The sequence below is a fragment of the Pan paniscus genome, chromosome X (genome assembly GCF_029289425.2).
Source record: "Pan paniscus chromosome X, NHGRI_mPanPan1-v2.0_pri, whole genome shotgun sequence".
NCBI lineage: Eukaryota > Metazoa > Chordata > Mammalia > Primates > Hominidae > Pan > Pan paniscus.
Genome location: NC_073272.2, coordinates 54,498,950 through 54,526,470, shown reverse-complemented (window position 1 = coordinate 54,526,470; position 27,521 = coordinate 54,498,950). Strand labels below are relative to the sequence as shown.

The window sequence follows — 27,521 nt, the reverse complement described above, 5'->3', positions numbered from 1 at the left end:
AATCCTAGCACTTTGGGAGGCCAAGGTGTATGGATCACTTCAGGCCCGGAGCTTGAGACCAGCCTGACCGACATGGTGAAATCCTGTCTCTACTAAAAATACAAAAATTATCCGGGTGTGACGGTGGGCACCTGTAATCCCAGCTACTTGGGAGGCTGAGGCAGAAGAATCACTTAAACCCAGGAGGCAAAGGTTGAAGTGAGATGAGATCGCGCCACTGCACTCCAGCCTGGGTGACAGAGTGAGCCTCTGTCTCAGTAAATAAATAAATAAATAAATAAATAAATAAATAAATTTGTAGGGAGAACACTTTTTAAAAAGACATTATTATTTAATGTCATCAGAGCGACAAGAAGAAAACACTGCATTCATAGGGAAAGATTAGGAAGCTATAAAAAGGAACATTTGCAAGACAATACCAACTAAAAAGATCTTATAGAGTCAAGCAATAATTAAAGGACCTTCAAAGCAGCCAGAGAAAAAGAACACCTATGAAAAAAATTAGAGTGACAGTAGACTTTGCAACAGTAATAATAGAAACCAGACGAGTGTCATAATGTCCTCTTAGTGTCAGTGTTTAATATCCTTCTAAAAAAGGCAATTTAGAAGTAGGTACCTAGCAAACCTATCTTTTAAGAAGAATAAAGGGAAAAAAAGGCATTTATAGATAAACACAGACTAAGAGTTTCCAATTAAGTGATCTATGCTAAAGGATTTTCTAAAGTTCTGTATATATTTCAAGAAGAAGAAAAATCAGGCTGGGCGCAGTGGCTCATGCCTGTTATCCCAGCACTTTGGGAGGTCAAGGCAGGCGGATCACAAGGTCAGGAGATCCAGACCATCCTGGCTAACACAGTGAAACCCCGTCTCTACTAAACACACACACACACACACACACACACACACACACACACACACACACACACATAGCCAGGCATGGTGACAGGCGCCTGTAGTCCCAGCTACTTGGGAGGTGGAGGCAGGAGAATGGTGTGAACCCGGGAGGCGGAGCTTGCAGTGAGCCCAGATAGCGCCACTGCACTCCAGCCTGGGTGACAGAGTGAGACTCCATCTCAAAAAAAAAAAAAAAAGAAGAAGAAAAATCATCCCAAAAACGACATCTGAGGTAAAAGAAGAAAGATGGGCAAATAAAAGGTAAATGAGTATTTAAGCAAACAATGTTTGCATAAAATGATATTGTTAGTGTCATCCTTAATAAGGGAGGAACAAAAATAGTAGACATAATAACATGTAAATTGGGAGACATTAAAGATTTATAAAGTCTGTGAATTCTTTGGGTGGGGAGTATGTTTAACTTTGGACTTTAGGTTAAATATGTATGGTAAGCTTTCAAGGCCAATCGCTAAAAAAAAAATCTTTGGAGAGACTAACAAGAAAAAATAGAAAAGGCACAAATAATATGAACAACATAAAAGATATAGTAAAAATTTAAAAATAAGAGAATATAATTAATTTGAAAACTTACATGAATTGGACCAATTCCTAGAAAACTGATTTATTTATTGGATAAGATCACTATAACCTTAACCAGACAAATACAGATGGCTAAAGATGCAAAAATCCTAAACAGTTTATTAGCAAACCACATCCAGAAGGAGTAAGATTTAATACAACACAAAAATGTTGAGTTTAATCCCAGAAATGTAAGAGCAGTTTAACATCAGAAAGTTAAACTAAATCTTTTAAGATTTAGTTCATATGCCATCTCTTCCAAGAAAGCTTCCTTGGTCCCCTGAGCTGGGTTGTGTATTCCTTAGGGGCTCTCACAGTCTATTCTTCCTACCAGTGTTACTGCACTGACCACACTGCCCTGAAATTACGGTTCTGTGTCTAGGAACACACCTCATTCATCTCTGTGTCTTCAGTGTACAGCAGGAGGCCTGACACACAGTAAGTGGTCAAATTTTGCTCAACTGAACTTATACATGGCATTCTGTATAATTCTGATGGCATGCTGATGAAATTAGTGGGTGACCAAAACAGGAGAGTAGGTCACACATTAGACAACAGAATTAGTATCCGGAGTCATGGGCAGGCAGAAACACTGGAGCCAGACTAGGCCCCAGTAGGGTTAGGGGCAAAGTCAGGACTAAAACCCCACACAGCCTGTTCTCACTTTGACAATGAAATAAACTCTTTTTGAGCTGTAACTTACCCTCCTATGGGTATCTCCCATTATAATAACACTTACTATGAGCCCAGCATCATGCCAGCTTCCACGCTATCCCCTGCAGCCCCCCTACCACCACCAAGTACCACAGGTAAAGTATAATGAGAGTGGTCTGCTTGGCCTGGGGACCAGGAAACAGTTCCTCACCGTGCAAGAGAAAGGGGGATGATAGCTGGGATCAGAAAGCCCAATGAGAGTTGGGGTTTTGTTTTTCACCAGGTAACAGGCAGCATGACAACACAGCAGTTTGAGGGCTATTTAAGTAAGAGGCAGGCCTGCCTTCAGGAGCCCTAGGGCGTACAGCCAGTCAGAAAATATGGGGCTTTGCCACAACCCTACCAACTGAGAACTTGCTTCCCAAAAGAACCCAGGAGCTATCCTCACTGCTTCTTCACAGCCCCCAACCTTATGAAAAATGATATCCAAGTTCCTTAGCATGGCATTAAAGGCCTTTGTGCCTAGCCTACTCCTCAAGGCCTTTATTTCTCTATCCTCCACATTAATCAATTAAGTCATTCATCCATTCATTCAGTTTATTCCACAAATATTTATTGAGTATCTACTATGCACTGTTGTTTTTGGCACTGGGGATACAGCAGTGAACAAAACAGAAGTCCCTGCTTTATGGAGCTTACAGTCTACTGAAGAGAGACGAACACTAACCACAATAAATAAATATAAAATATACCAGGTGGTGATCAGTGCTTTGTAGAAAAACATACATAAAATAGGATAAAGGGATATAAAATGCATGTGATGGGGCGATTTTAGATATGTTGATCAGGAAACACTTCTCTAGGGAGGTGACATTTGAGCACACTGGAAGTAATAGGGCAACTCATCAGATTATTTAGGAGGAAGGGTGTTTCAGGCAGTGAGAAGAACAAGTACAAAGGCCCTGAAAAGGAAGGGTATCTAGCACACTTGGGGAACAGCAAGGAGGCCAGTGTAGCTGGAGAAGAGTGAGTGATATTGAGAGTGATAGGAGACAAGGTAAGAGAGGTAAAGGGAACCAGATTATGTAGGGACTTTGGGCCATGGTGAGGGCTTTGGCTTTTGTTGAGGGAGGTGGGAGCCATGGGAGAATTCTGAATAGTGGAAGGACATGATCTGATTTGGATTGTATAAAGAATTTCAGAGAAGAATAGTATAGGTACTAGAACACTAAGCAAAAGAAAACAAAATACACAATTATTAGCTCCAAGGAAAATGAAAGGGTATACAACGAAGGATATGTAATCAGAATATACTATGTAGTTTTGATGTGAACAATATTTACAATGTCATACTCATGCAAACAGTGACTACTGGTTGAACAAAAATTATATAAAATGTTTTAAAGAAGTAATAACAGATGTAATCACTAAGATGACCAAGCAATAAGAGACTATTAGGGATGACTAGGCAGATTAGCAAGTAAAATATATGAGGTTTGTACAAATGAAAAATATAACTTTTGAAATAAAAAACTCAATGGGCAGATTAAAGAGCAGATTAAACATAGTTGAAAAGAGAATCAGTAAGCTGAAAGATATACCTAAAGAAATTATCCAGAATGAAGTGCAGAAAGACAAGGAGATAGAAAATCTCAGAGATGTTATGAGATATGGAAGATAGAATGAGGAGGTCCAAAATATGACTAACTGTATTCCGAGAAAGAAAAACTAGAAAAAATGAAAGGCAATATTTGAAGAGATAATGGTTGAGAATTTCCCAGAAATTATGAAAAGCATGAATTCACTGAGCCACGAAGCATGACATTCCCAAAGTAGAATTAAAAAAAAAAATACATATGTAAACATGTTAGAGTAAAACTGCAGGACCCCCTGCACATTCTACTACTACTACCACTACTACTACTACTACTACTACTACTACACACACACACAAAACCAGCAATTAGTCTGATAGTCGACTTCTTAATAGCAACAGACATCTCAAAGCCAAAAGAGAATGGAACCATATATTCTAAGTGTTGAGTAAAAATACCTGTAACAAACTATCTTTTAAGAATGAGGATAAAATAAAGACATTTACATATAAGAAAGACTGGAAGAATTTAACATCAAGAGACCTGTACTAAAAAAAAAAAACTCACTTAAACACTATATTCATAATGAAAGAAAATGATCCCAAAGGATGATCTGCGATACAAGAATGTATGCATGTAAGTCCAAACAAACACTGTCTATATAAAATAACACTGACAATGATGTAAAATTGTGAGGTTTACAAAAAGGAACAAACTAACATATTTGAAAACAACAGTATGTGATCAGGAGAGGAATGACTAGAGTTGAAGGTTTCTAAGCTTCCTGCATTCTTTAAGAAGGGGGCTAAAATATTGTTTAACTTTAGACTTTATAAGTTAAACACATATGGAAAACATCAAGGATAACCACAGAAAGAATAGAAAAAAATTTAAAAATAGGGAGGAAAAAAATTGAATAAGAAAACAAATCTCAAAACTAAAAAAGCAGGCGAGAAAAGAGAAAATGAAGCACAGAAAAGGTAGTGATGGTAAACAGAAATAAAAAAGTATGATGGTAGAAACAAGCCCAAATACATCACAGTAAATGTAAACAGACTAAACTTGCCAACCAAAAGAGATAATCAGATTAGATTTTTTAAAAGGTCCAGTTATATGTTGTTTCCAAGAGATATAATTAAACATAATGGCATGAAAATGCTCAAAAGTAAAAGGATGGAAAATTATATACCACACAAATCCCAACAAGAAAAGTTTGTGTTACTACATTAATATAAGATAAAATAGGTTTCAAAGAAAAATGCATTATCAGGAATAGAGAGGGTCATTACATATTTATCAGGAATATATAACAATTTTTAATTTGAATATTCCTAATGAACACCCTCAAAATATATAAAGCAAGAAACGAGATAGAATTACAAGGAGAAATTGCCAAATCCACCATTACAGTTGAACATTAACGCACCTCTTTCAATTATCAGTAGATAATGACCAAAAAAATCAGTATAGGTAAGTAAAAATTGAACAATAGTTCACAAACTTGATAATAGACATATGTAGATCTCTGTATTCAACAATTAGAGAACACACATTCTTATAAATTAGCACATAGGAAGCATTCAAAAATACTGGTCACATACTAAGCCATAAAACAAGTCTAAAAAATTTCAGAGTTGTTGTCACACAAACCACATCCTCTGACCATAATGCAATTAAGACAGATTTCAATAACAAAGAGATAAAATTTTAAATCCCCAAACATTTGGAAATCTAAAAACACATTTCTATATAACTTACAGGTCAAAGAAGTAACCTTGATAGAAATGAAGTACTTATAACTGAGCAATAATGAAAATACTACATATCTAAACTTATGGAGAAGCAGGAGTTAGAGGGAAATTATATCCTTAAATGCACAAATTAGAAAATGGGAAAGAATGAAAATTAATGAGCTCAATGTCCAGTTAAATTAGAAAAAGAACAACAGAATAAACCCAAAAAATGTGGAAGGAAGGAGATCAAAAAAGATAAGAGCAGAAATTAAAGAAATAGAAAACAAAGATACAATAGAGAGGAGCAACAAAGCCAAAAGTTGGTTCTTTGAAAAGACTAATAAAATAGATAAACCTCTGGTGAGATTGATCAAGAAAAAAAGTGAGAAGGCACAAATAACCAATATCAGTAATGAAAAAGGAGACATTGTTACAGTTCATACACAGCACAGAATAAAAAGGAAACTTTATGCCAATGAATTTGAAAATGCAGACAAAATGGACCAACTCCTAGAAAACTGTTATCTTACCAAAATCAACTCAAGAAGAAAAAGAAATACTCAACAGTTCCATAGCTACTAAAGGAGTTACAGCAGTAGTTAAAACTCTTCCCGCCAAAACAAACAAACAAACAAAAAATAGCAGGCAGATTCTTCCACTTGGTATGTGGATTACAGGCAGGTGAAGAGATACTGATCCCCTCAGCCCTAGAGGTGTCCGGGTAGGACCTGAGGAAGTGGAGACCCTAGGCAGGCCACTTCTCTCTATGGGCAGCCTCTTCTGGAGATCCTTAGAGGGTGGCCCTTAGTGAAGTAGGGTCTGACAAATCTCTCTGCAGTCCCTGAAGGTGGTGAGCACAAATAAGTAGCATCCAGCTCTGCAGTAAATGTGCTAAGCAGGGCCAAGAAGGTGCTCTATTACTTGGACAGCCTCTTCAGTAGCCAGCTCCTGTAGTCTTCTGCTCATTGAGGACAAGGGACCTGTGGAGCTGCTGGAGGAGTCTGTGTTCCAGTTTCCAAGAAACACCACGCACAGCCCAAGATGTGACTGGTTGGGATGGGACTGGGTGCAGGGAGGCCAAGGAGGGGCTTCCTGAGGGTGTAGCTCCAGGTAGAAACCCTGAAACTCTGTCTTCCCGAGTATCAGATACTTTAATCCGTTTGCAGCTGATGAGCCCTTTTAATGGTATCCAAGCTAGCTGCAGGGTGATGGTTCTAATAATGATGCATGTTCTGCAAATAAGAGCTTCATCATTATTTTGAAATTGTTAATATGAAAGCGTTCAACTGGATTTGAAATCTACTCACATCATCATGAGAAGTTTTAACAATATACTTGTCAGTGAAACAAAAAGAAAAGCTGTTAGATATAATTCCAATTGTTAAATATCTTTGAAACATTTAAAAATTGGCTTTAAATATTTTATCACCTACTTGTACAAAGAAAGACATTTATGGATGGCGACTGTTAAGAATTTGAAGAACGCATCATTAAAAAGTCTTGCTCAGAAAAAAAAAAAAGTCTTGCTCAGGATTTGTGTGTAGCCATTTCAAGCATAAAGCTTATAAAATAAACATGGAAGCAAATTTCAACCTTCTTATTTACAATTTTGAAAATATTTTAATTTATAAGTTTAATACTAATTCAATATTAAAAAGGAAAACACTAGACCAAGATGGTTTTGCAGAAGTTCTACCAAACCAATCATTCCAAAGTTATACAGCATCTTCCAGAATATTATAAAAGAGGGAACACTCTGAGTCATTCTATACCAGCAGAACCTTAATGCCAAAAGCCAATAAGAACAGCCTGAGAAAGGAAAAGACCAATTTTATTCATGGACACAGTTGCAAAATTCCAAACTTTTGTTCACCAACCTGAGTCCAGCACTGTATAAAAAATGAAAGACCATGACCAAGTTGTGTTTATACAAGAAATGCAAAGATGGTCTAACATGAGGAAAATCTATAAATGTCATTTACCACATATCAGATTATTGGAGAAAAAACATATAATTATCATAAGAAACAGAAAAGGCATTTGGTAAAAATTCAACACCCTTTCATTATTAAAAAAATAAAAGCCTCTTAGTATAGAGTAATAGGATGGAACTTGCTTAACCTGATAAAACCTGTAGGAAACCTATAGCAAATACAGTATCATTCTTAATAGGGAAAAATTAGTGGTGTTTCCTCTAAAATACACAACAAGACACAGATGCATGCTGTCATCATTGTACTAGATGTCCTGGTCATCTCAGTACGACAAGAAAAATAAAGGCATAAAGATTGGAAAGGAAAAGACAAAACTGTCATTATTTATAGCTGATATGGTTGTCACCATAGAAAACATAAAAGAATATACAGACACCTTAAAAGGAACCAGGGTTCCTTGGAGAAATGGCTGATTCCAGGACTAAGAGAGGAAAATACAAGACGAGTCTGGAGCATTTCCTAGTGCTGGCAAGTAAAGCAGTGCTCAAAACCAAAGGATGGGAGTATGTGAAAGGGACACAGGAGCCAACTGGCAAGAGTCCCCAGTGGCCAAAACTGGACTGATTTGACCAACAAAACAAAGAACACAGTATTAGATTTATAACTCAAATTATTAAATAAAAATGCATGAGTTCATACTGATATAAGTGACTGAATAAATAAATAAGGGATAAGAGACAAATCTTTACAGAAGAATTTCAAATGATATACAGAGATACACCCCCTCCTTCCAGGAACTATAGCTCAATTCTTCCCACCTACTTGAGGGTGGGCTAGAGTCTTCCAAAGAACAGACTATGAAAAGGGAAAGGCAGCAACTTGCCAGGGGGAAAACCTGGCAAACATCACCTTAACCAAGGGATGAAGGTTCACAAAACCAGGGATGCCAATGGATACCAGGTACCTCTGATATGATCTGATAAGAAAGGCATTTAAACTCTGGTGTTCTTTCCAAAAACAACTCCAGTCTAAATATAAGCAAAACTTCAGACAAATACAAACTGAGGAACATTCAACAGTATTCCTTAAAACTGTTAGGTCATAAAAAACAAGGACATTCTCAGCTTAATGGACTTCTGGGAAAAAAAACCCAAAAACAAACAAACAAACAAACAAAAAACAAGAACAGACTGAGAAACTGTCATAGACCAGAGGACACTATGGAGACACGACAACTGAATGAAATGCGATATTTTGAATTGGATCCTGGAACAAAAAAAGGACACCAGTGAAAAAAACTGATAAAGCCATGTAAAGTCTGATGTTTAGGTAGTAGTAATATAGCAATGTTGCTTTCTTATTTTTGATAAATGTACTACAGTGAGGAATATACAGAAACTCTCTGTACTATCTCTTAACTAACTTTTCTGTAAATCTAAAACTATTCCAGAATAAAAACCTATTTAAAAATAAGTTTAGGGCCGGGCGTGGTGGCTCACTCCTATAATCCCAGCACTATGGGAGGCCGAGGCAGGCAGATCACCTGAGGTCAGGAGTTCGAGAGACCAGCCTGGCCAACATGGTGAAACCCCGTCTTTACTAAAAATACAAAAACTACCTGGGCATGGTGGTGGGAGCCTGTAATCCCAACTACTCAGGAGGCTGAGGCAGGAGAATTGCTTGAACCTGGGAGGTGGGGGTGGCAGTGAGCCGAGATGGCGCCACTGCACTCCAGACTAGGAGACAGAGCGAGACTCCATCTCAAAAAACAAAAACAAACAAAAAAAACCAACACCTTGGGAGGCTGAAGCGGGTGGATCATTTGAGGTCAGGAGCTCGAGATCAGCCTGGCCAACATGGTGAAACCCCATCTCTACTAAAAATACAAAAAATTAGCTGAGCGTGGTGGCACACGCTTGTAATCCCAGCTACTGGGAAGGCTGAGTAGGAGAATTGCTTGAACCTGGGAGGCGGAGGTTGCAGTGAGCCGAGATCACGCCACTGCACTCCAGCCTGGGCAACTGAGCGAGATGCGAACTCAAAAATAAATAAATAATAAATAAATAAAATAAATAATAAAAAGTGTAATAAGGCAAATGGTTATAATACTAATATACAAAAGCCAACTTCATTTCTATATACCTGCAAAAGAGATAAAAAATACAATAAAAGATCCCACTTATAATAGCAGAAAACCCATAAAGTACCAATAAATAAATCGAACACAAGATATGTAGACCTTATGCAGAAAAACATAAAGCTCTGCCAGAAGACATTCAATAATTTATTTACAATAGAGAGCTATGTCAGGCTCTTAGGGAGGGAGACTCAACACCATAAACATCAATTCTCTTCAAAATGATCTACAGATTCACTGCAATTCCAACATTTTTATAGAACATGACAAGCTGATTCTGAAATGTGTTTAAAAAAACACAAAGGGGGGCCGAGCGTGGTAACCCCCACCTGTAATCCCAGCACTTTGGGAGGCCAAGGCAGGAGGATCACTTGAGGCCAAGAGTTCGAGACCAGCTGGGGGAACATGGCGAAACCCTGTCTCTACAAAAAAATACCAAAATTAGCTGGGTGTGGTGGCATGCCCCTGTAGTCCCAGCTACTTGAAAGGCTGAGGTGGGAGAACTGCTTGAGCCCTGGAGGTTGAGGCTGCAGTGAACTTACTGTACCACTGCACTCCAGCCTGCGTGACACAGCAAGACCCTGTCTCAAATAACTAAATTAATATAATAAAATAACAAAGGGGGGCTGGTCAAGGTAGCTCATGCCTGTCATCTCAGCACTTTGGGAGGCCAAGTTGGGTGGATTGCTTGAGCGCAGGCATTCGAGAACAGCCTGGTTAACATGGGGGGAACCCTGTCTCTACAAAAAATACAAAAATTAGCTGGGCATGATGGCATGATGGTAGTCTCAGCTACCCAGGAGGCTGAGGTGGGAGGACCGCTTGAGCCCAGAAGGTCAAGGCTGCTATGAGCCAAGATCACACCACTGCACTCCAGCCTGGGTGACAGAGCAAGAACCTATCTCTAAATAAATAAATGAAATAACAAAGGGCTAAAAATACATGATACTTCTGAAGAAAAATAAGATGGGAAGATTTTGCTTTATCAAATATCAAGATTTATTATGAAGGCAAGGTAATTAAGGCAGTGTAGTACTGGTTCAGGGACAAAAAGCTAACCAACAGCAAAGAGAGGCCAGAAACAGATCTATATGGATATGGAACGTTGATGCTCCAGCCAGAGGTGGTTTCTCAGATTATTATGTTATCCATATGGAAAATAATGAAACCAGCTCCCTACCTTATACCACACAAAAACCAATTCCATTTGGACTTAAATGTGAAAGGTAAACTTTTAAAACTTTTATTGGAAGAAAATAAAGAAAATGTTTATAACTATAGGTTAGAGAAGACAAGACAAAAAATTGCTGGCTATAATACAGAAAAGATGGATTTGTTCAACTCAAAAATAAGACTAGCCTGGGCAACAGGGAGACCTTGTCTCTACAAAAAATAAAAAATAACAATTAGCCAGGTATGGCTAATTTACAGGCATGGCACACGCCTGTAGTCCCAGCTACTCAGGAAGCTGAGGTGGGAGGATCACCTGAGCCCAGGGAGGTCAAGGCTGCAGTGAGCTGTGATCCCACCACTGCACTCCAGCCTGGGTGAAAGAGTGAGACCCTGTCTCAAAAAAAAAAAAAGAAAGAAAAATAAGAATTTCTACTCATGCAAAGACACCATTAAAAAAGCTTCAAAATTACAGAAGCTATTCAACACATACAACTGACCAATGATGAGGATCCACATAAAGGACACCTACAAATCAATAAAAAATGATTTAGCCAGGCATGGTGATGCACATCTATAATTCTAGCTACTTGGGAAATGGAGGTAGGAGGATCCTTTGAGCACAGGAGTTCACGACCAGTCTCGGCAACGTAGTGAGAACCCATCTAAAAAAAAAAGATTTTTTTTTTTTTTTTTTTTTTGAGACAGAGTCTAGTTCTGCCACCTAGGCTCAAATGTAGTAGTGTGATCTCAGCTCACTGTAGCCACCGCCTCCCAGGCTCAAGCCATCCTCCCACCTCAGCCTCCCAAGTAGCTGGGGCCACAGGCATGCACCACCACACCCAGGTAATTTTTGTATTTTTTGTAGAGATGTGGTTTCGTCATGTTGCCCAGTCTGGTCTTGAACTCCTGGGCTCAAGTGATCTGCCTGCCTTGGCCTCCCTAAGTGCTGAGATTACAGGCATGAGCCATTGTACCCAGAAAAATTTTAATGGGCTAAAGATATTAACAGTCCTTTCACAGAAGAGGAAACATGTGGCTAAGGACCATGAAAAGATGCTTGATCACATTAATGACTAAGAAAATGCTAATATGTCCCCAGTGAAATACCATTTTACACTCAGTGTAATAACAAAAAATAAGAAGGAGGACAATATCAAGTGTATGAGGATGTGGATCAACGGGATCTCTTATACATTTCTGAAAGTAGTGTAAATTGGTTACCACCAGTGTGGCATAATCCTGTCAAGCCGAACTTTTGGATGACCTATTAATCAACAATCACATTCCTAGGTCTATATACCTTAGAAAAATGGGTGTGCATGTGTCCCAGGAGATACACCTAAGAATGCTCATGGTAGCACTGTCCATAAGAGCAAAAAGCTGGAAATGACCCAAATGTCCAACAACGGATGAATGGATAATTTGTCTTATGGTCACCCAAGGGAATATTGTAAACAAACTCTAGCTGCATGTAACAACATAGGTGAATCTTAGAAACATAATATTGAACGAAAAAAGTTAAGTCTCAGAAGACCACACAGGGCTGGGCATGGTGGCTCACGCCTGTAATCCCAGCACTTTGGGAGGCCGAAGCAGGTGGATCACCTGAGGTCAGGAGTTCAAGACCAGCCTGGCCAACACGGTGAAACCCCAACTCTACTAAAAATACAAAATTAGCTGGGTGTGGTGGTGCACACCTGTAATCCCAGCTACTCGGGAGGCTGAGGCAGAAGAATCACTTAAACCCAGGAGGCGGAGGTTACAGTGAGCCGAGATCACACCATTGCACTGCACTACAGCCTGGGCGACAAGTGAAACTCCGTCTCAAAAAAAAAAAAACAAAACAAATACACACACACACACACACAGTATGATACTATTTTTACAAGGCTCACAACTGAGTCAAATAAACAATGTATTGGTTAAGCATCCCCACAAATATGAAAAAAAATCCCATATATCAAAAAGGGCAAGTGAATGTTAAGCACAAGACTTAGCAGAGCAGGAATTTCAGGAGTGGAGTGGTGGGGAGGGTGAGGAATGGGATAGAAAATGACACACAGGTAGATGATATCATTAATGTTCTTGGGTGGGGTTGTGAGTTCTTGGGTTTTCATATTATTATACTTATAACTTGTGTATATAATGTATATATTCTGTTTTTTTTTTTTTGTTTTTTGAGATGGAATCTCGCTCTGTCCCCCAAGCTGGAGTGCAGTGGCGTGACCTTGGCTCCCTGCAACTTCCTCCTCTTGGGTTCAAGCGATTCTCCTACCTCAGACTTCCAAGTAGCTGGGATTACAGGCACATGCCGTCACACCCAGCTAATTTTTATATTTTTAGTAGAGACGGGATTTCACCATGTTGGCCAGGCTGGTCTTCAACTCCTGATCTCAAGTGATTCACCCACCTCAGCCTCCCAAAGTGCTGGGATTACAGGTGTGAGCCGCCGCGCCCAGCCTATTCTTTTATCATATATCTAATATATGTTATATGAACAGCATATAGGAGAAGAGTAGAGAACGTGAGGAAGGAAAACTCTTTGAAGAGTTTTGCTGTTAGGGGAATTGAGAAATGAAGTCATAACTGCAAAGGCATGTGAGATGAAGAGGATTTAAAGTTTTTTTCAAAGACAGGAGTAATAGTAGATAGATGGAATGGCAGAGCGAGGACTTTGATGAACTCACTTTCCCTCTAAAACAATGAAAAGATGGTCAAACCAACTCAAATCAACCATTTTAGAACTCTGGCAATTAACCAAAGCCACAGAATGAAGTGAAAATCATCATCCAAAGAAACTACTGAATCTTGGCAAGACAGTGAGGTCTACGACATTTCACTTGTGGTGATCCCCATCCTCCCTCCCCAACCCTCCCTAGCTCCGTGGTACAGGATCCAAAAGGTGACCAAATTCCAGACAACAGAGAAATCTGACCACTCAGAGAATTTTACAGGAAATCCTAGAGAATGAGACAACCATAGGAAACTTTGAAAAGCTCTGACATATTCCTAGGGATCTAAAGGGCTGTGCATATACTCAAGGCTATATGCACGCCAAGGAAAGAGCTGGGATAGGAGAGGATCCAAGCCACTCACTTCTGGCTGACTGCGAGGCCCTGTGCAAGTACAAAGTGAAAGCGAAGGCTGTCTCATACACTGGCTGGACTTTGAAGGCAATGCTTTCTTACGCAGATCCTCTTGGCAAGGGTTGGAAGATGTACAGGCAAGGCATTTAAGGATACATTCTGACCAATCACTGGCTGACCACCAAATTATATTTATTCACCAGGTGTGACCCCTAGGAATCCAGGCTTAAAAAGAAAAACAAGAACTGAAAAGAAAAAAGGCTGCTAGCAGGAACTCAGAGGCCACATAATGCAGGGGGAGACCAAATCCACAAAATGAGTTCAGAAAAGTCACTGAACAAACAAACAGCAACAAGAAAAAGAACTATGACAGCAACAAAAACAAAAACAGACCAACAACAAACCTTGGGAGTCCAGATGGCAGCAAGATGGCAGAGCAGGACTTTCCAGTGCTCATTCCCCAACAGAAACATCAATTTGAAAAACAATCCATACACGAAAATACTTCACCAGAGCTAAGGAAACCAGGTGAGAGTTGACAGCACCTGGGTGTAGCACGGAAATAAGAAAAGATACATTGAAGAGGGCAGGAAAAAAAGTTACACACTATCCATGCCACCCCTCCCCCAACCCCAGGCAGTGCAGTGGGAAAAGAGATACTTTTTTCAGGGAAGAGAAAGGAAGTAAGCACTGGGCTTTCCCTTGGACTCCAACACTAGGCCTGCCCCAGTCAAACCCAGCACTGGGCAGGCACCCACAGCCCAAGCCTCTAGGCTGGTACCTGCAGACCGAGCCTCCAGGCCTGCCCCAGCACCAGACCAGATTCCACTGCCTCGCACTCTAGGCCTGCCTGGCAGTCTCAGTCTCCAGACCCACCCCAGTGCCAGGCTAGCCCCCACAGACTCAGGTACCAGGCTTGTTCCAGGGCCAGGCCAGCCCAGGTGGCCATGGGTCCCAGACCATCCCCAGCATGGGGCTGGCCCCCCCGGCCCCAGGTTTCAGGCCCACCCCAGCACCAGGCCAGCCTCCACAGCACTAGTCATTAGGCCAGCACCTGCAGACCCAGCATCCAGCAAGACCTTGTGGACACAGGCTCCAGGCCCACCCAGTGCCAGGCCAGGCCATGTGGTCCCAGGCTCCAGGCCCACCTTAGGTTCCAGCCCAGCCCAGAACCAGGTTGACCTACACAGCCCTAGGCCGCAGGCCTGCCCCGACACCAGGAGAGCACTTCTAGATTCAAGTACCAGGCTGGCACACACAGACACAGACTCTAGGCCTGCCCAGTGGTGGGCTGATCTCTGTGGCCCCACCCTTCAGGCTGGTCCCTGCAGCCCCATGCTCCAACAGACCCAGGGTCCAGGCCCATCCCAGTAGATCCCAGTACTGGGCTGGGCCTAGAGAATCCAGGCTCCACACCGGCCCCAGCACCACACAGTTCCCAGGCTCCAGGCTGGTCCTCATGGCCAAAGGCTCTAGCTGACCCAGGGTTCAGGCCCACCCTAGTAAGCTTTGGTGCCAAACCAACTCCTGTGGACTGAGGCTCCAGGACCACCCTTGCAGACCCAGGATCCAGGCCAGCCCCCATGGACCCAGAACCCAGGCTTGACATGCAGATTTAGGCTTCAGGTCCACCTCAGCACCATGTCAGCCCCTGTAGACCCAGCCATGAAGTTGGCTCCCGCAGATCCAGGAACCAGCTGTGCTCTTGTGGACCCAGGCTCCAGGCCCACCTTCACATACCCAATCAACAGGCCCATCTGTTTGGATCCAGGCTCCAGGCCAAACCCCATGGACCCAAACATCGGGTCCACCTACCTGCTGACCCAGACACCAGACCAGCCTGCCTGAGGACTCCAGCAGCAAGCCTGCCCACAGAACATGCCAGATGGCCAGTCTAGAATCTCTGGACAGGCTGACTGGTGAGGGGCTTTCCCAGACAAAGGCAGTCTGCAAAGACTAGAATGAGTTTTCACGTCTTCAGATGTGCAGACACCAATGCACAGCCACAAGGATCAAGAACAATCAGGGAGGCCAAGCACGGTGGCTCAGGCCTATAATTCCGAGCACTCTGGGAGGCCGAGGCGGGCAGACTGCTTGAGCCGAGGAGTTTGAGACCAGCCTGGGCAACATAGCCAGACCCTGTCTCTATTTTTTAAGGAAAAAAATTTTTTAACCTGGTGCGGTGGCTCACGCCTATAATCCCAACACCTTGGGAGGCCGAGGCAGGTGGATTGCTTGAGCTCAGGAGTTTGAGACCAGCCTGGGCAACATGGCGAAACCCCGTCTCTACAAAAAATACAAAAAAATTAGCTGGATGTAGTGGCACATGTCTGTGGTCCCAGTTACTTGGAAGGCTGAGGCAGGAGGGTCACTTGAGACTGGGAGGCAGAGGTTGCAGTGAGCTGAGATCATGCCACTGCACTCCAGCCTGGGTGACAGAGTGAGACTCTGTCTCAAAATAAATTTTGTTTTGTTTTGTTTTTAAAAAGTACAATCGACTGGGTGCAGTGGCTCACACCTGTAATCCCAGCACTTTGGGAGGCTGAGGCGGGCAGATCACTTGAGGTCAGGAGTTCGAGACCAGCCTGACCAACATGGTGAAACCCCCATCTCTACTAAAAATACAAAAATTAGCTGGGCATGGTGGCATGCGCCTGTAATCCCAGCTACTCGGGAGGCTGAGGCATGAGAATAGCTTGAACCCAGGAGCCAGAGGTTGCAGTGAGCCGAGATCGCGCCACTGCACTCCAGCCTGGAGTGGGTGGGTGACAGAGCGAGACTCCACCTCAAAAAAAAAAAAAAAAAAAAGAACAATCAGGGAAAGGGAAACACACCACCACCAAAGGAACAAAAGAAAGCACCAGTAACTGACCCTACAAAGAAGAGACGTATGAAGTGGCTTACAAAGAATTCAAAGTAATTATATAAAGGAAGCTCAGAACTTCAAGAAAATATGCAGGGACAATTCAATGATATCATGAAAAAATGAATAAAATGAAACATTTAACAGAGAGATTGAAATTATTTTAAAAATTAGGGGTTTTTTTTGTGTGTGTGTGTTTTCTGCTATAGGCTTGGTTGGTTGCTATAGGCTTGGGCAAGTTCATGAAACCTGGGAAAGTGGTGCTGGTCCTGGCTGAATGCTACTCTGGACACAAAGCTGTCACCATGAAGAACGTTGATAAGGGCACCTCAATCTTCCCCTACAGCCACGCTCTGATGGCTGGAATTGACTGCTATCCCCGCAAATGACAGCTGCCCATGGGCAAGAAGATCGCCAAAAGGTCAAAGATAAAGTCTTGTTAAAGTTCATAATTATAATCATCTCATGCTCACAAGGTACTCTGTTGATATCCCCTGAGTGGGATATCCCACTCAGAACTGATCAAGCAGAAAAAAGAATCTGTGAACCTGAAGACAGATTTGAAAATACACAGTCATAGGGGGAAAAATGAAAAAGAAATAAGACAGCTTATGGGATTTACAGGATAGCTTCAAAAGAGCAAATTTTTGAATTATAGAGTTCATGAAGGAGAAGAAAAAGACAAAGGAAGAGAAAGCTTACTTTAAAAAGTAATAGCAGAAAGCTTTCCAAGTTTGGAGAAAGATACAAAATATCCAGGCATAGGTCAAAGTTCTCCAATCAAATTGAATGCAAACAAGACTATACAGAAACATAGAATCAAACTGTCAAAAATCAAGGACAAGCAGAGGATCCTTGAAAGCAGGAAGAAAAAAGAAGCAAATAACAGGTACAGGAGTTCTAATAAGGCTAGCAGCAGATTTCTCAGCAGAGACCTTACAGGCCATGAAAAAGTGAAATGATCTATTCAGTGTGCTGAAAGAAAAAACCTTCCAATCAAAAAGACTGTACCAGCAAAGCTGCCCTTTAGAAATGGAGAGGAAAAGTCATTATACGAAAAAGACACTTGCACACGCATGTTTATAGCAGCACAATTCACAACTGCAAAAACATGGCACCAGCCCAAATGCCCATCAGTTAACGAGTGGATAAGGAAACTGTGGTAATATATACACCATGGAATACTACTCAGCCATAAAAAGGAATGAAATAATGGCATTCGCAGCAACCTGGATGGAATCGGAGACCATTATTTTAAGTGAAGTAACTCAGGAATGGAAAACCAAACATTGTATGTTCTCAATCATAAGTGGGAGCTAAGCTATGAGGATGCAAAGGCAATAAGAATGACACAATGGACTTTGGGGACTTGGGGGAACGGGTGGGAGGGGGTGAGGGATAAAAGACTACACATTGGGTATAGTGTATACTGCTTGGGTGATGGGTACACCAAAATCTCAGAATTCACCACTAAAGAATTTACCCATGTAACCAACCACCACCTGTTCCCCAAAAACCAACTGAAATTAAAAAAAAAATAATTAAAAAACAAGAAATGAAGGAGAGACAAGAGACTTTCCAAGACAAACAAAAGCTGAGGGAGTTCATTGCCACCAGATCTGTCTTACAAGAAATGCTGAAGTTAGCTTGTCTAACCCGCCTTATTTTGTTGTTGTTGTTCTGTTTTGTTTTAAGTTTTTAGCAGCCTGAAGCCACGGTTTTTAGTTTCTGTATCTAGTGATAAGCAGAAAAGAGGGATGAGGAAGGGGCTTAACTGGCTCAACCAGAAACAGAAACTAAGAACTCATGACTGTATTCGTTCCCTTGGACACCTCTGTGCTAAAGAGAGTTTTTCAAGCTGCAAGAAAAGAATGCTAATTAGTAACATGAAAACATATGAAAGTATAAAACTCACTGGTAAAAGTAAGTATACAGTCAAATTCAGAACACTATAATACTGTAATGGTGGTGTGTAGATTGCTTATACATGTAGTATAAAGGTTAAGAGGTAAAATTATTAAAATAATATCTACAATAATTTGTTAACAGATAACACATTATAAAAAGAAATAAATTATACCATCAAAACCATAAAATGTGGTGAGGGGGTGGAGCGAAAGTGTAGAGTTTTTTAATGCACTCAAAGTTAAGTTGTTACCAGCTTAAAATAGCCAGTTACAAGATGTTTTAGGCTGGGTGTGGTGGCTCAGGCCTGTACTCCTAGCACTTTAGGAGGCCGAGGCAGGAGGACTGCTTGAGTTCAAGGCAGGAGTTTGAGACCAGCCTGGGCAACATAGCAAGACCCCATCTCTACAAAAAAAATTTAAAACTTAGCCAGGCGTGGTCGTTGCATGCCTCTAGTTGCAGCTATTCAGGAGGCTGAGGTGGTAGGACTGCTTAAGCCCAGGAGGTTGAGGCGGTGGGCTGTGATTGCACCACTGCACTCCAGCCTAGGTGACAGAGCAAGACTCTGTCTCAAAAATAAATAAATAAATAAAATTTATAAAATAAAGAAGTAATATCAGTCATTCTCAAACTCTTCCAAAAAACTGAAGAAGAAGGCATACTTCCAAACTCTTTTTTTTTTTTTTGAGACAGAGTCTCGCTCTGTCACTCAGGCTGGAGTGCAGTGGCGCAATCTTGGCTCATTGCAATCTCCCCCTCCTGGATTCAAGCAATTCTCCTGCCTCAGCCTCCTGAATAGCTGGGATTACAGGCGCATGCCACCACGCCCAGCTAATTTTTGTATTTTTAGTAGAGATGGGGTTTCACCATGTTGGTCAGGCTGGTCTCAAACTCCTGACCTTGTGATCCACCTGCCTTGGCCTCCCAAAGTGCTGGGATTACAGGCGTGAGCCACGGCGCCCGGCCCCAAACTCTTTATGAGGCCAGCATTACCCCGATACCAAAGCCAGACAATGACACTAGAGGAAAAGAAAATTACAAGCCAATATCCCTGATGAACAGAGAAGCAAAAATCCTCAACAAAGTACTGGAAACCATATTTAACAGTACATTAAATGGATCATTTACTATGATCGAGTAGGATTTATCACAAGGATGCAAGGTTGGTTCAACACATGCAAATTAGCAGAATGAAGGACAAAAACCATATGTCAATAGATGCAGAAAAAGCATTTGGCAAAATTCAACATCCCTTCATGATAAAAACTCAAAAAACTAGATATAGGAGAAATGTACCTCAACATAATAAATACCATATATAACAAACCCACAGCTACCATCATACTCAATGGTGAAAAGTTGAAAGCCTTTCCTTTAAGATGAGGAACTCTATTCTACAGGATACTAGAAGTTCCAGCCAGAGGAATAAGTCAAGAGAAAGAAATAAAAGGCACCCAAATTGGACAGGAAGAAGTAAAATTGTTCCCATTTGCAGATGACACAATCTTATATATAGAAAATACTAAAGACTCCACCAAAAAACTGTTAGAACAAGCCTGGGTGCAGTGGCTCATGCCTGTAATCCCAGCACTTTGGGAGGCCGGGGCTGGCAGATGGCTTGAGGCCAGGAGTTCGAGACCACCCTGGCCAACATGGTGAAACCCCATCTCTACTAAAAAATATAAAACTTAGCCAGGCATGGTGGCACATGCCTATAGTCCCAGCTACTCGAGAGGCTGAGGCATGAGAATTGCTTGAACCCAGGAGACGGAGGTGCAGTGAGCTGAGAACATGCCACTGCACTCCCGCTTGGGCAATACAGTGAGACTCTGTCTCCAAAAAAAAAAAAAAAAGAAAGAAAAAAGAAAACCGTTAGAACAAATAAATTCAGTAAAGTTACAGGATACAAAATCAACATACAAAAATCAGTAGCACTTCTATACACTAACAACAAACTATCTGAAAAAGAAATCAAGAAAGCAATCCCATTTACAATAGCTACAGAAAAAAAGTAAAATACTTAGGAATAACCGGGCGCAGTGGCTCACGCCTGTAATCCCAGCACTTTGGGAGGCCGAGGCGGGTGGATCACCTGAGGTCAGGGGTTTGAAGCCAGGCTGGCCAACATGGCGAAACCCCGTCTCTACTAAAAATACAAAATTAGCAGGGTGTGGTGGCACACATCTGTAATCCCAGCTACTCGGGAGGCTGAGGCAGGAGAATCGTTTGAAACTGGGAGGCGGAGGTTGCAGTGAGATGAGATCGCGCCACTGCATACTCCAGCCTGGGCAACAAGAGCAAAACTCCATCTCAAAACAAAAACAAAAACAAAACAACAAAAAACAAACTTAGGAATAAATTTAACCAAGGAGGTAAAAGACGTGTACCCTGAAAACAGTAAGACATTGATGAATGAAACTGAAGATGATACAAATACATGGAAAGATACCCTGTGGTCATGAATTGGAAAAATTAGTATTGTTTAAATGTCCATACTACTCAAAGTGATCTACAAATTTAATGCAATCTCTATAAAAGTTCCATGTCATTTTTTACAGAAAAATACTAAAATTTGTATAAACCACAAAAGACACCAAATAGCCAAAGTAATCTGGAGCAAAAAGAACAAAGCTGGTAATCCCAGCACTTTGGGAGGCTGAAGTGAAAGGACTGCTCGAATCTAGGAGTTTGAGACCAGCCTGGACAACATAGTGAGACCCTTGTCTCCACAAAAAAATTAAAAATCAGCTGGGTGTGGTGGTGTGCACCTGTAGTCCTACATACTTTGGAGGCTGAGATGGGAGGACTGCTTGAGCCCAAGAGTTCGAGGTTGCAGTGAGCTATGATCACACCGCTGCGCTGCAGCCTGGGTTACAGAGCGAGACCCTGCCTCAAAAAAAAAAGGCATTCAGACAGGAAAGAAAAAAGTGAAACTATCTCTATTTAGAGATAACATGATCTTGTATATTTAAAAATCCCAAGGAATCCACCAAAAAACTATTTGAACTAATAAACAAGTTCAGCAATGTCATATGATAGAGGATCAATAAACAAAAATCTATTGTATTTCTATGCACTAGCAATGAACAATCAAAAAATGAAATTAAGGGCTGGGTGCAGTGGCTCATGCCTATAATCCCAGCACTTTGGGAGGCTGAGGTCGGGTGGATTACTTGAGGCCAGGAGTTCAAGACCAGCCTGGCCAACATGGCAAAACCCCATGGCTACTAAAAATACAAAAATTAGCTGGGTGTGGTAGTATGCACCTGTAGTCCCAGCTGCTTGGGAGGCTGAGGCACAAGAATTGCTTGAACCCGGGAGGCGGAGGTTGCAGTGAGCTGAGATCACGCCACTGCACTCCAGCCTGGGTGACAGAGTGGGACTCTGTCTCAAAAAAAAAAAAAAAAATTAAGAAAAAATTTGAAGGCCAGGCACGGTGGCTCACGCTTGTAATCCTAGCACTTTGGGAGGCTGAGGCGGGCAGATCATGAGGTCAGGAGTTTGAGACCAGCCTGGCCAACATGGTGCAACCCCGTCTCTACTAAAAATACAAAAAATTAGCTAGGTGTAGTGGCGGGTGCCTATAATCCCAGCTACTCTGGAGGCTGAGGCAGGAGAATCGCTTGAACCCGGGAGGCGGAGGTTGCAATGAGCCGAGAGCGCCCCACTGCACTCCAGCCTGGGTGACAGAGTGAGACTCCGTCTCAAAAAAAAGAAAAAAAGAAAAAGTCCAGCTAGGTGCAGTGGTTCACACCTGTAATCCCATGAGTTCAAGGCTGCTGTGGGCTATGATGGAGCCATTGCACTCTAGTTTGAGCAACAGAGCAAGACCTTGTCTCTAGAAAACAAACCCCTGACTCTGAGACAAAAGCATGAGGAAATTAAAAATTATTTTAATTTAAAAATTTTTAAAAATTAAAAAACATCCCATTTTAAAGTAGTATCAAAAAGAATAAAATGCCTAGGAATAAATTTAACAAAGGAACTGCAAGACTTGTATACTGAAAACTATAAAACACTCCTGAAAGAAATTAAAGATCTAAATAAATCCCAAGTTCACAGACTAGAAGACAATATTGTTAAATGGCAATACTCCCCAAGTTGATATATAGATTCAACATAATCTCTATGAGAATTTCAGCTGTTTTTTTTTTTAAAGAAATTGATAAGCTGCTGAGTTTGGTAGATCATGCCTGTAATCCCAGCACTTTGGGAGGACGAGGCAGGAGGATTGTTTGAAGCCAGGAGTTTGATATCAGCCTGGGCTACAAAGCAAGACCCTGTCTCTACAAAAAAAAAAAAAAAAAAAAAGCAAAGAGGATCACTTGAGCCCAGGAGTTCAAGGCTGCAGTGAAGTATGATCACATCATTGCACTCCAGCCTGGGCAACAGAGAAAGATCCTATCTGTAAAAGAAAAAAAAAAGAAAGAAATTGGAAAGCTGATCCTAAAATTCGTATGAAAATGCAAGGATAGCCAAAACAATCTTGAAAAAGAACAAAGTTGGAAGACTCTCACTTCTTGACTTCAAAACTTACTACAACTACAGTAATTAAGACAGTGTGGTCTAGCATAGTGACAGACCTGCAAATCAATGGAATAGAATTAAGAGTCCAGAAGTTAACCTTTATGTTTATGTTTCATGGTCAATTATTTTTTTCAGAGATGGGGTGTCACTATGTTGCCCAGGTTGGCCCTGAACTCCTGGGCTAAAGTGATCCTCCTGCTTCAGCCTCTCTAGTAGCTGGGACTACAGATGGGTGTCACTATGCCTGGTCTATGACAAGGTCGTCAAGACAATCCAATGGTAAAAAGAACATTTTTCAACAAAAGGTGCTCAGAAAACTAGATATCCATGTCAGAAGAATAAACCTGTACCCCTACTCTCACACTATACACAAATATTAACTCAAAATGGGCTGGGTACAGTATGTCTGTAATCCCAGCACTTTGGGAGGCTGAGGTGAGAGGATCACTTGAGCCCAGGAGTTCGAGACCAGCATGGGCAATACACAGAGACCTCATCTCTACAAAAAATATAAAAATTAGCCAGGCATGGTAGCGCACACTTGTAGTGTCAGCTACTCAGGAGGCTGAGGTGGGGGGATCACTTGAGCCTAAGAGGTCAAGGCTGCAGTGAGCTGTGATGGTGCCACTGCACTCCAGCCTGGGTGACAGAACGAGACCCTGTCTTGAAACAAAAATAACTCAAAATGGATCACTGTCCTAAATGTAAGAGCTAAAACGATAAAATTCCTAGAAGAAAACATAGGAATAAATCTTTGTCACCCTGATTTAGGCGATGATTTATTGGATATAACACCAAATGCCCAAGTGACAACAAAATAGGTAAGCTGGACATCACTGAAATTAAAACCTACTGTACATCAAAAGATACCATCAATAAAATGAAAAGAACCCACAGAATGGGAGAAAATATTTATAATTCATATTATCTGGCCAGGCGCGGTGGCTCACGCCTGTAATCCCAGCACTTTGGGAGGCCGAGGCGGGTGGATCACGAGGTCAGGAGATCGAGACCATCCTGGCTAACACGGTGAAACCCCGTCTCTACTAAAAATACAAAAAATTAGCTGGGCATGGTGGCGGGCGCCTGTAGTCCCAGCTACTTGGGAGGCTGAGGCAGGAGAATGGCGTGAACCCGGGAGGCGGAGCTTGCAGTGAGCCGAGATCGCGCCACTGCACTCCACCCTGGGCGACAGAGCGAGACTCTGTCTCAAAAAAAAAAAAAAAAAAAAAGAAAAAACATATTATCTGACAAAGGACTTATATCCAGATACATAAAGAAGTCCTGGCCAGGTGCAGTGGCTCATGCCTGTAATCTTAGCACTTTGGGAGGCCGAGGCAGGTGGACTGCCTGAGCTCAGGAGTTCGAGATCAGCCTGGGCAACACAGTGAAACCCCATCTCTACTAAAATACAAAAAAAAAAAAAATTAACCAGGTGTGTCGTTGTGTGCCTGTAGTCCCAGCTATTCAGGAGGCTGAGGCAGGAGAATTGCTTGAACCCAGGAGGCAGAGGTTGAAGTAAGCCAAGATCACACCACTGCACTCCACCCTGGATGACAGAGTGAGACTCCGTCTCCAAAAAAAAAAAAAAGAAGTCCTGCAACTCAATAATAAAAAGACACATAATCCAATTAAAAATGGGCTAAGAATTTGAATAGACATTTCTCCAAAGATATACAAGCATATAAAAGGACATTCAATATCATGAGTTATTAGGGAAATGAAAATCAAAACTACAATGAGACACCACTTTCATACTCACTAGGATGGCTATAATAAAAAAGACAAACGAAAAGTGTTGATGAGGATATGGAGAAACTGGAACCTTCATACACTGCTGATAGGACTGTAAAATGGCATAGCCACTTTTGCAAACAGTTTGATAGCTCCTCAAAACATAAGGCGGGGCACCACGGCTCATACCTATCATCTCAGCACTTTGGGAGGCCGAGGAGGGCAGATCTCTTGAACCCAGGAGTTCAAGACCAGCCTGGGCAACATGGCAAAACCCCATCTCTACAAAAAATACAAAAATTAGCCAGGTGTGGTGGCACATGCCCATGGTCCCAGCCACTCAGGAGGCTGAAGGGGGAGGACCACTTGAGCCCAGGAGGTGGAGGTTGCAGTGAGCCAAGATTGGGACACTGCATTCCAGTCTGGGTGACAGAGTAAGACCCTGTCTCAAAAAGAAAAAAAAAAAGTTAAACATAGAGCCACCATATGACAGCAATTCCACTCCACGTTCAGAGAAATATTAGTCATATTGGCCAACATGAAAGCAACTGAACTGACCAACTGAGGAACGGAGGTAGATCCATACGACGGAATATTATTTGACAATAGGAAGGAATGATACGTGCAACAGCATGGATGGACCTCAAAACATTATGCTCAGCGAAAGAAGCCAGCCAGCAAGACCAGTATCTTGTACGATCTAATTTATATGGAATATCTAGAATAGACAAATCTCTAGATACAGAAAGTATATTAGTGGGTGGCTAGGACTGGGGAGAAGACTAATGGGAAGTGACTGCTAATGAGTATGAAGCTTCTTTGGTGGGGGTCGGGGGGTGAAAATGTTCTAAAATTGATCATGTTTGGGAGGCCGAGGCGGGTGGATCACTTGAGGTCAGGAGTTTGAGACCACCCTGGCCAACATGGCAAAACCCCGTCTCTACTAAAAATACAAAAATTAGTCAGGCATGGTGGTGTGCGCCTGTAATCCCAGTTACTCGGGAGGCTGAGGCAGGAGAATCACTTGAACCCGGGAGACAGAAGTTGCAGTGAGCCGAGATTGTACCACTGCACTCCAGCTTGGGTGACAGAGCGAGAGGCTGTCTCAAAAAATAAAGATAAATAAATAAAACTACTGAACAGTATACTTTTATTTATTTATTTATAATAATATTTATTATTATTTTAACAGTACCCTTTAAAAGGGTGAATTTACTCAGAAAGTTGAGGCCAGAGGATCACTTGAGCCCAGGAGTTCAAGTCCAGCCTGGGCAATACAGTAAGACCCTGTCTCAAAAATAAATAAATAAAAGGTGAATTAGATGGTATGCGACATGCATCTCAATGAAGTTGCAACGAAAAGATGGAAGAAGTAATAGAATGTCTGTGTGCTAATAAGAATGATCTTGTAGAGAGAGGGGAAAACTGGTGGAACCATGTCCTCAAGTAGGTGAGAGAGGATGGGATGGAGTGCCAAAGGGGAGAGACTGGATTTTGACGACAGTAGGAGCACCTTATGTAGTACAGAGAAGAAGGCAGAGTATGTGGATACAGATGCTGTGTGGTGGTTGGATGTGGTGGTGGGAATCTGCAGATGTTTTATTCCAATGGTTTTCATTTTTTCAGTCAAGTAGGAAGCCTGAGTGTAAGGACAGGGGAGGAAATGTTGAGGATTTCAGGAGAGAAGTAGGAAACAATCATCATCTAGGAGGGTAGGATAGGAAATGCAATGGAGCAAGTAGAGAGCTGGATTTAACCGGGCTGAGGCAGTGCCCGATAAAGTGGATGGTAAGTACGCTGAAGTGGCAGAGGGCGAAGGGAAGTGAGACTGTCCGCCCAGGAATGATTGTAACAGTGGGTCATGGAATCTAAGCTGATTAAAGGAGGGACATAGGAGCACGGGGGAAGTGAAAGGGAGTGAAAATGTTCAGTCCCAGTGGGATTGAGGGATTGCTGGAGTTGGAGTACTAGTAGGTGTGAGCTAGAAAAATAGGAGGTACTGGCTAGAGAACAGGATGCCTGAAACTGAGAATATGAAAACAATGCAGTCACAGGTACTGACAAGGACAAGGGTCAGGCTTGGCACAGTGGGTCACACCTGTAATCCCAGCACTTTGGGAGGCCCAGGCGGGTAGATCACTTGAGGTCAGGAGTTCGAGACCAGCCTGGCCAACATGGTGAAACGCTGTCTCTACAAAAATTATCTGAGCGTGGTGGCAGGCACCTGTAATCTCAGCTACTCTGGAGGCTGAGGCAGGAAAATCACTTGAACCCAGGAGGCGGAGGCTGCAGTGAGCTGAGATCGCACCACTGCACTCCAGCCTGGGTGACAGAGTAAGACTCCGTCTCAAAAAAAAAAAAAAACCAAACAAAACAAGGGTCAGACTATTGGAGTAGGTAGCTGAGGTGGGGTTAAAAGGCAGGATCATTGTAGGGTGGCAAATCACAGAACTGATAGATGAAAATATTGGAAGGATCAGCTACAAAGATATTAAAATCACCAAGAATTAGGACTGGACCAGTGTTAAAGAGAATGACAGTGAGATCATAGCTAAATTCATTTAGAAATGGTAATGATGGGCAGATATGGGTGTATGTCTGTATATGATGATACAGAGTGGTAGCTGATGGTATATTCTGATGATATGAGATTTACAACAAGGTTGTTGATATTTATATAATCCCAACATATTTCATGAAAGAAAAA

General features: G+C 41.9%; 1 protein-coding gene across 6 annotated transcripts in view; it reads right to left on the bottom strand.

Annotated features, from left to right (window-relative positions):
- Positions 1–101: 101 nt before the first annotated feature.
- Positions 102–27,521, bottom strand: part of KANTR (KANTR integral membrane protein) — a 35,957-nt gene continuing 8,537 nt past the window's right edge. For 3 of the 6 annotated variants that reach the window (XM_057301105.2, XM_057301107.2, XM_057301106.2), the window contains one exon: positions 102–6,687. In XM_057301105.2, coding sequence (XP_057157088.1) covers positions 5,653–5,883 — 231 coding nt within the window. In that variant the 5' untranslated portion in view covers positions 5,884–6,687 and the 3' untranslated portion in view covers positions 102–5,652. The other 3 variants (XR_008955210.2, XR_008622795.2, XR_008622794.3) reach the window with 2 other exon arrangements.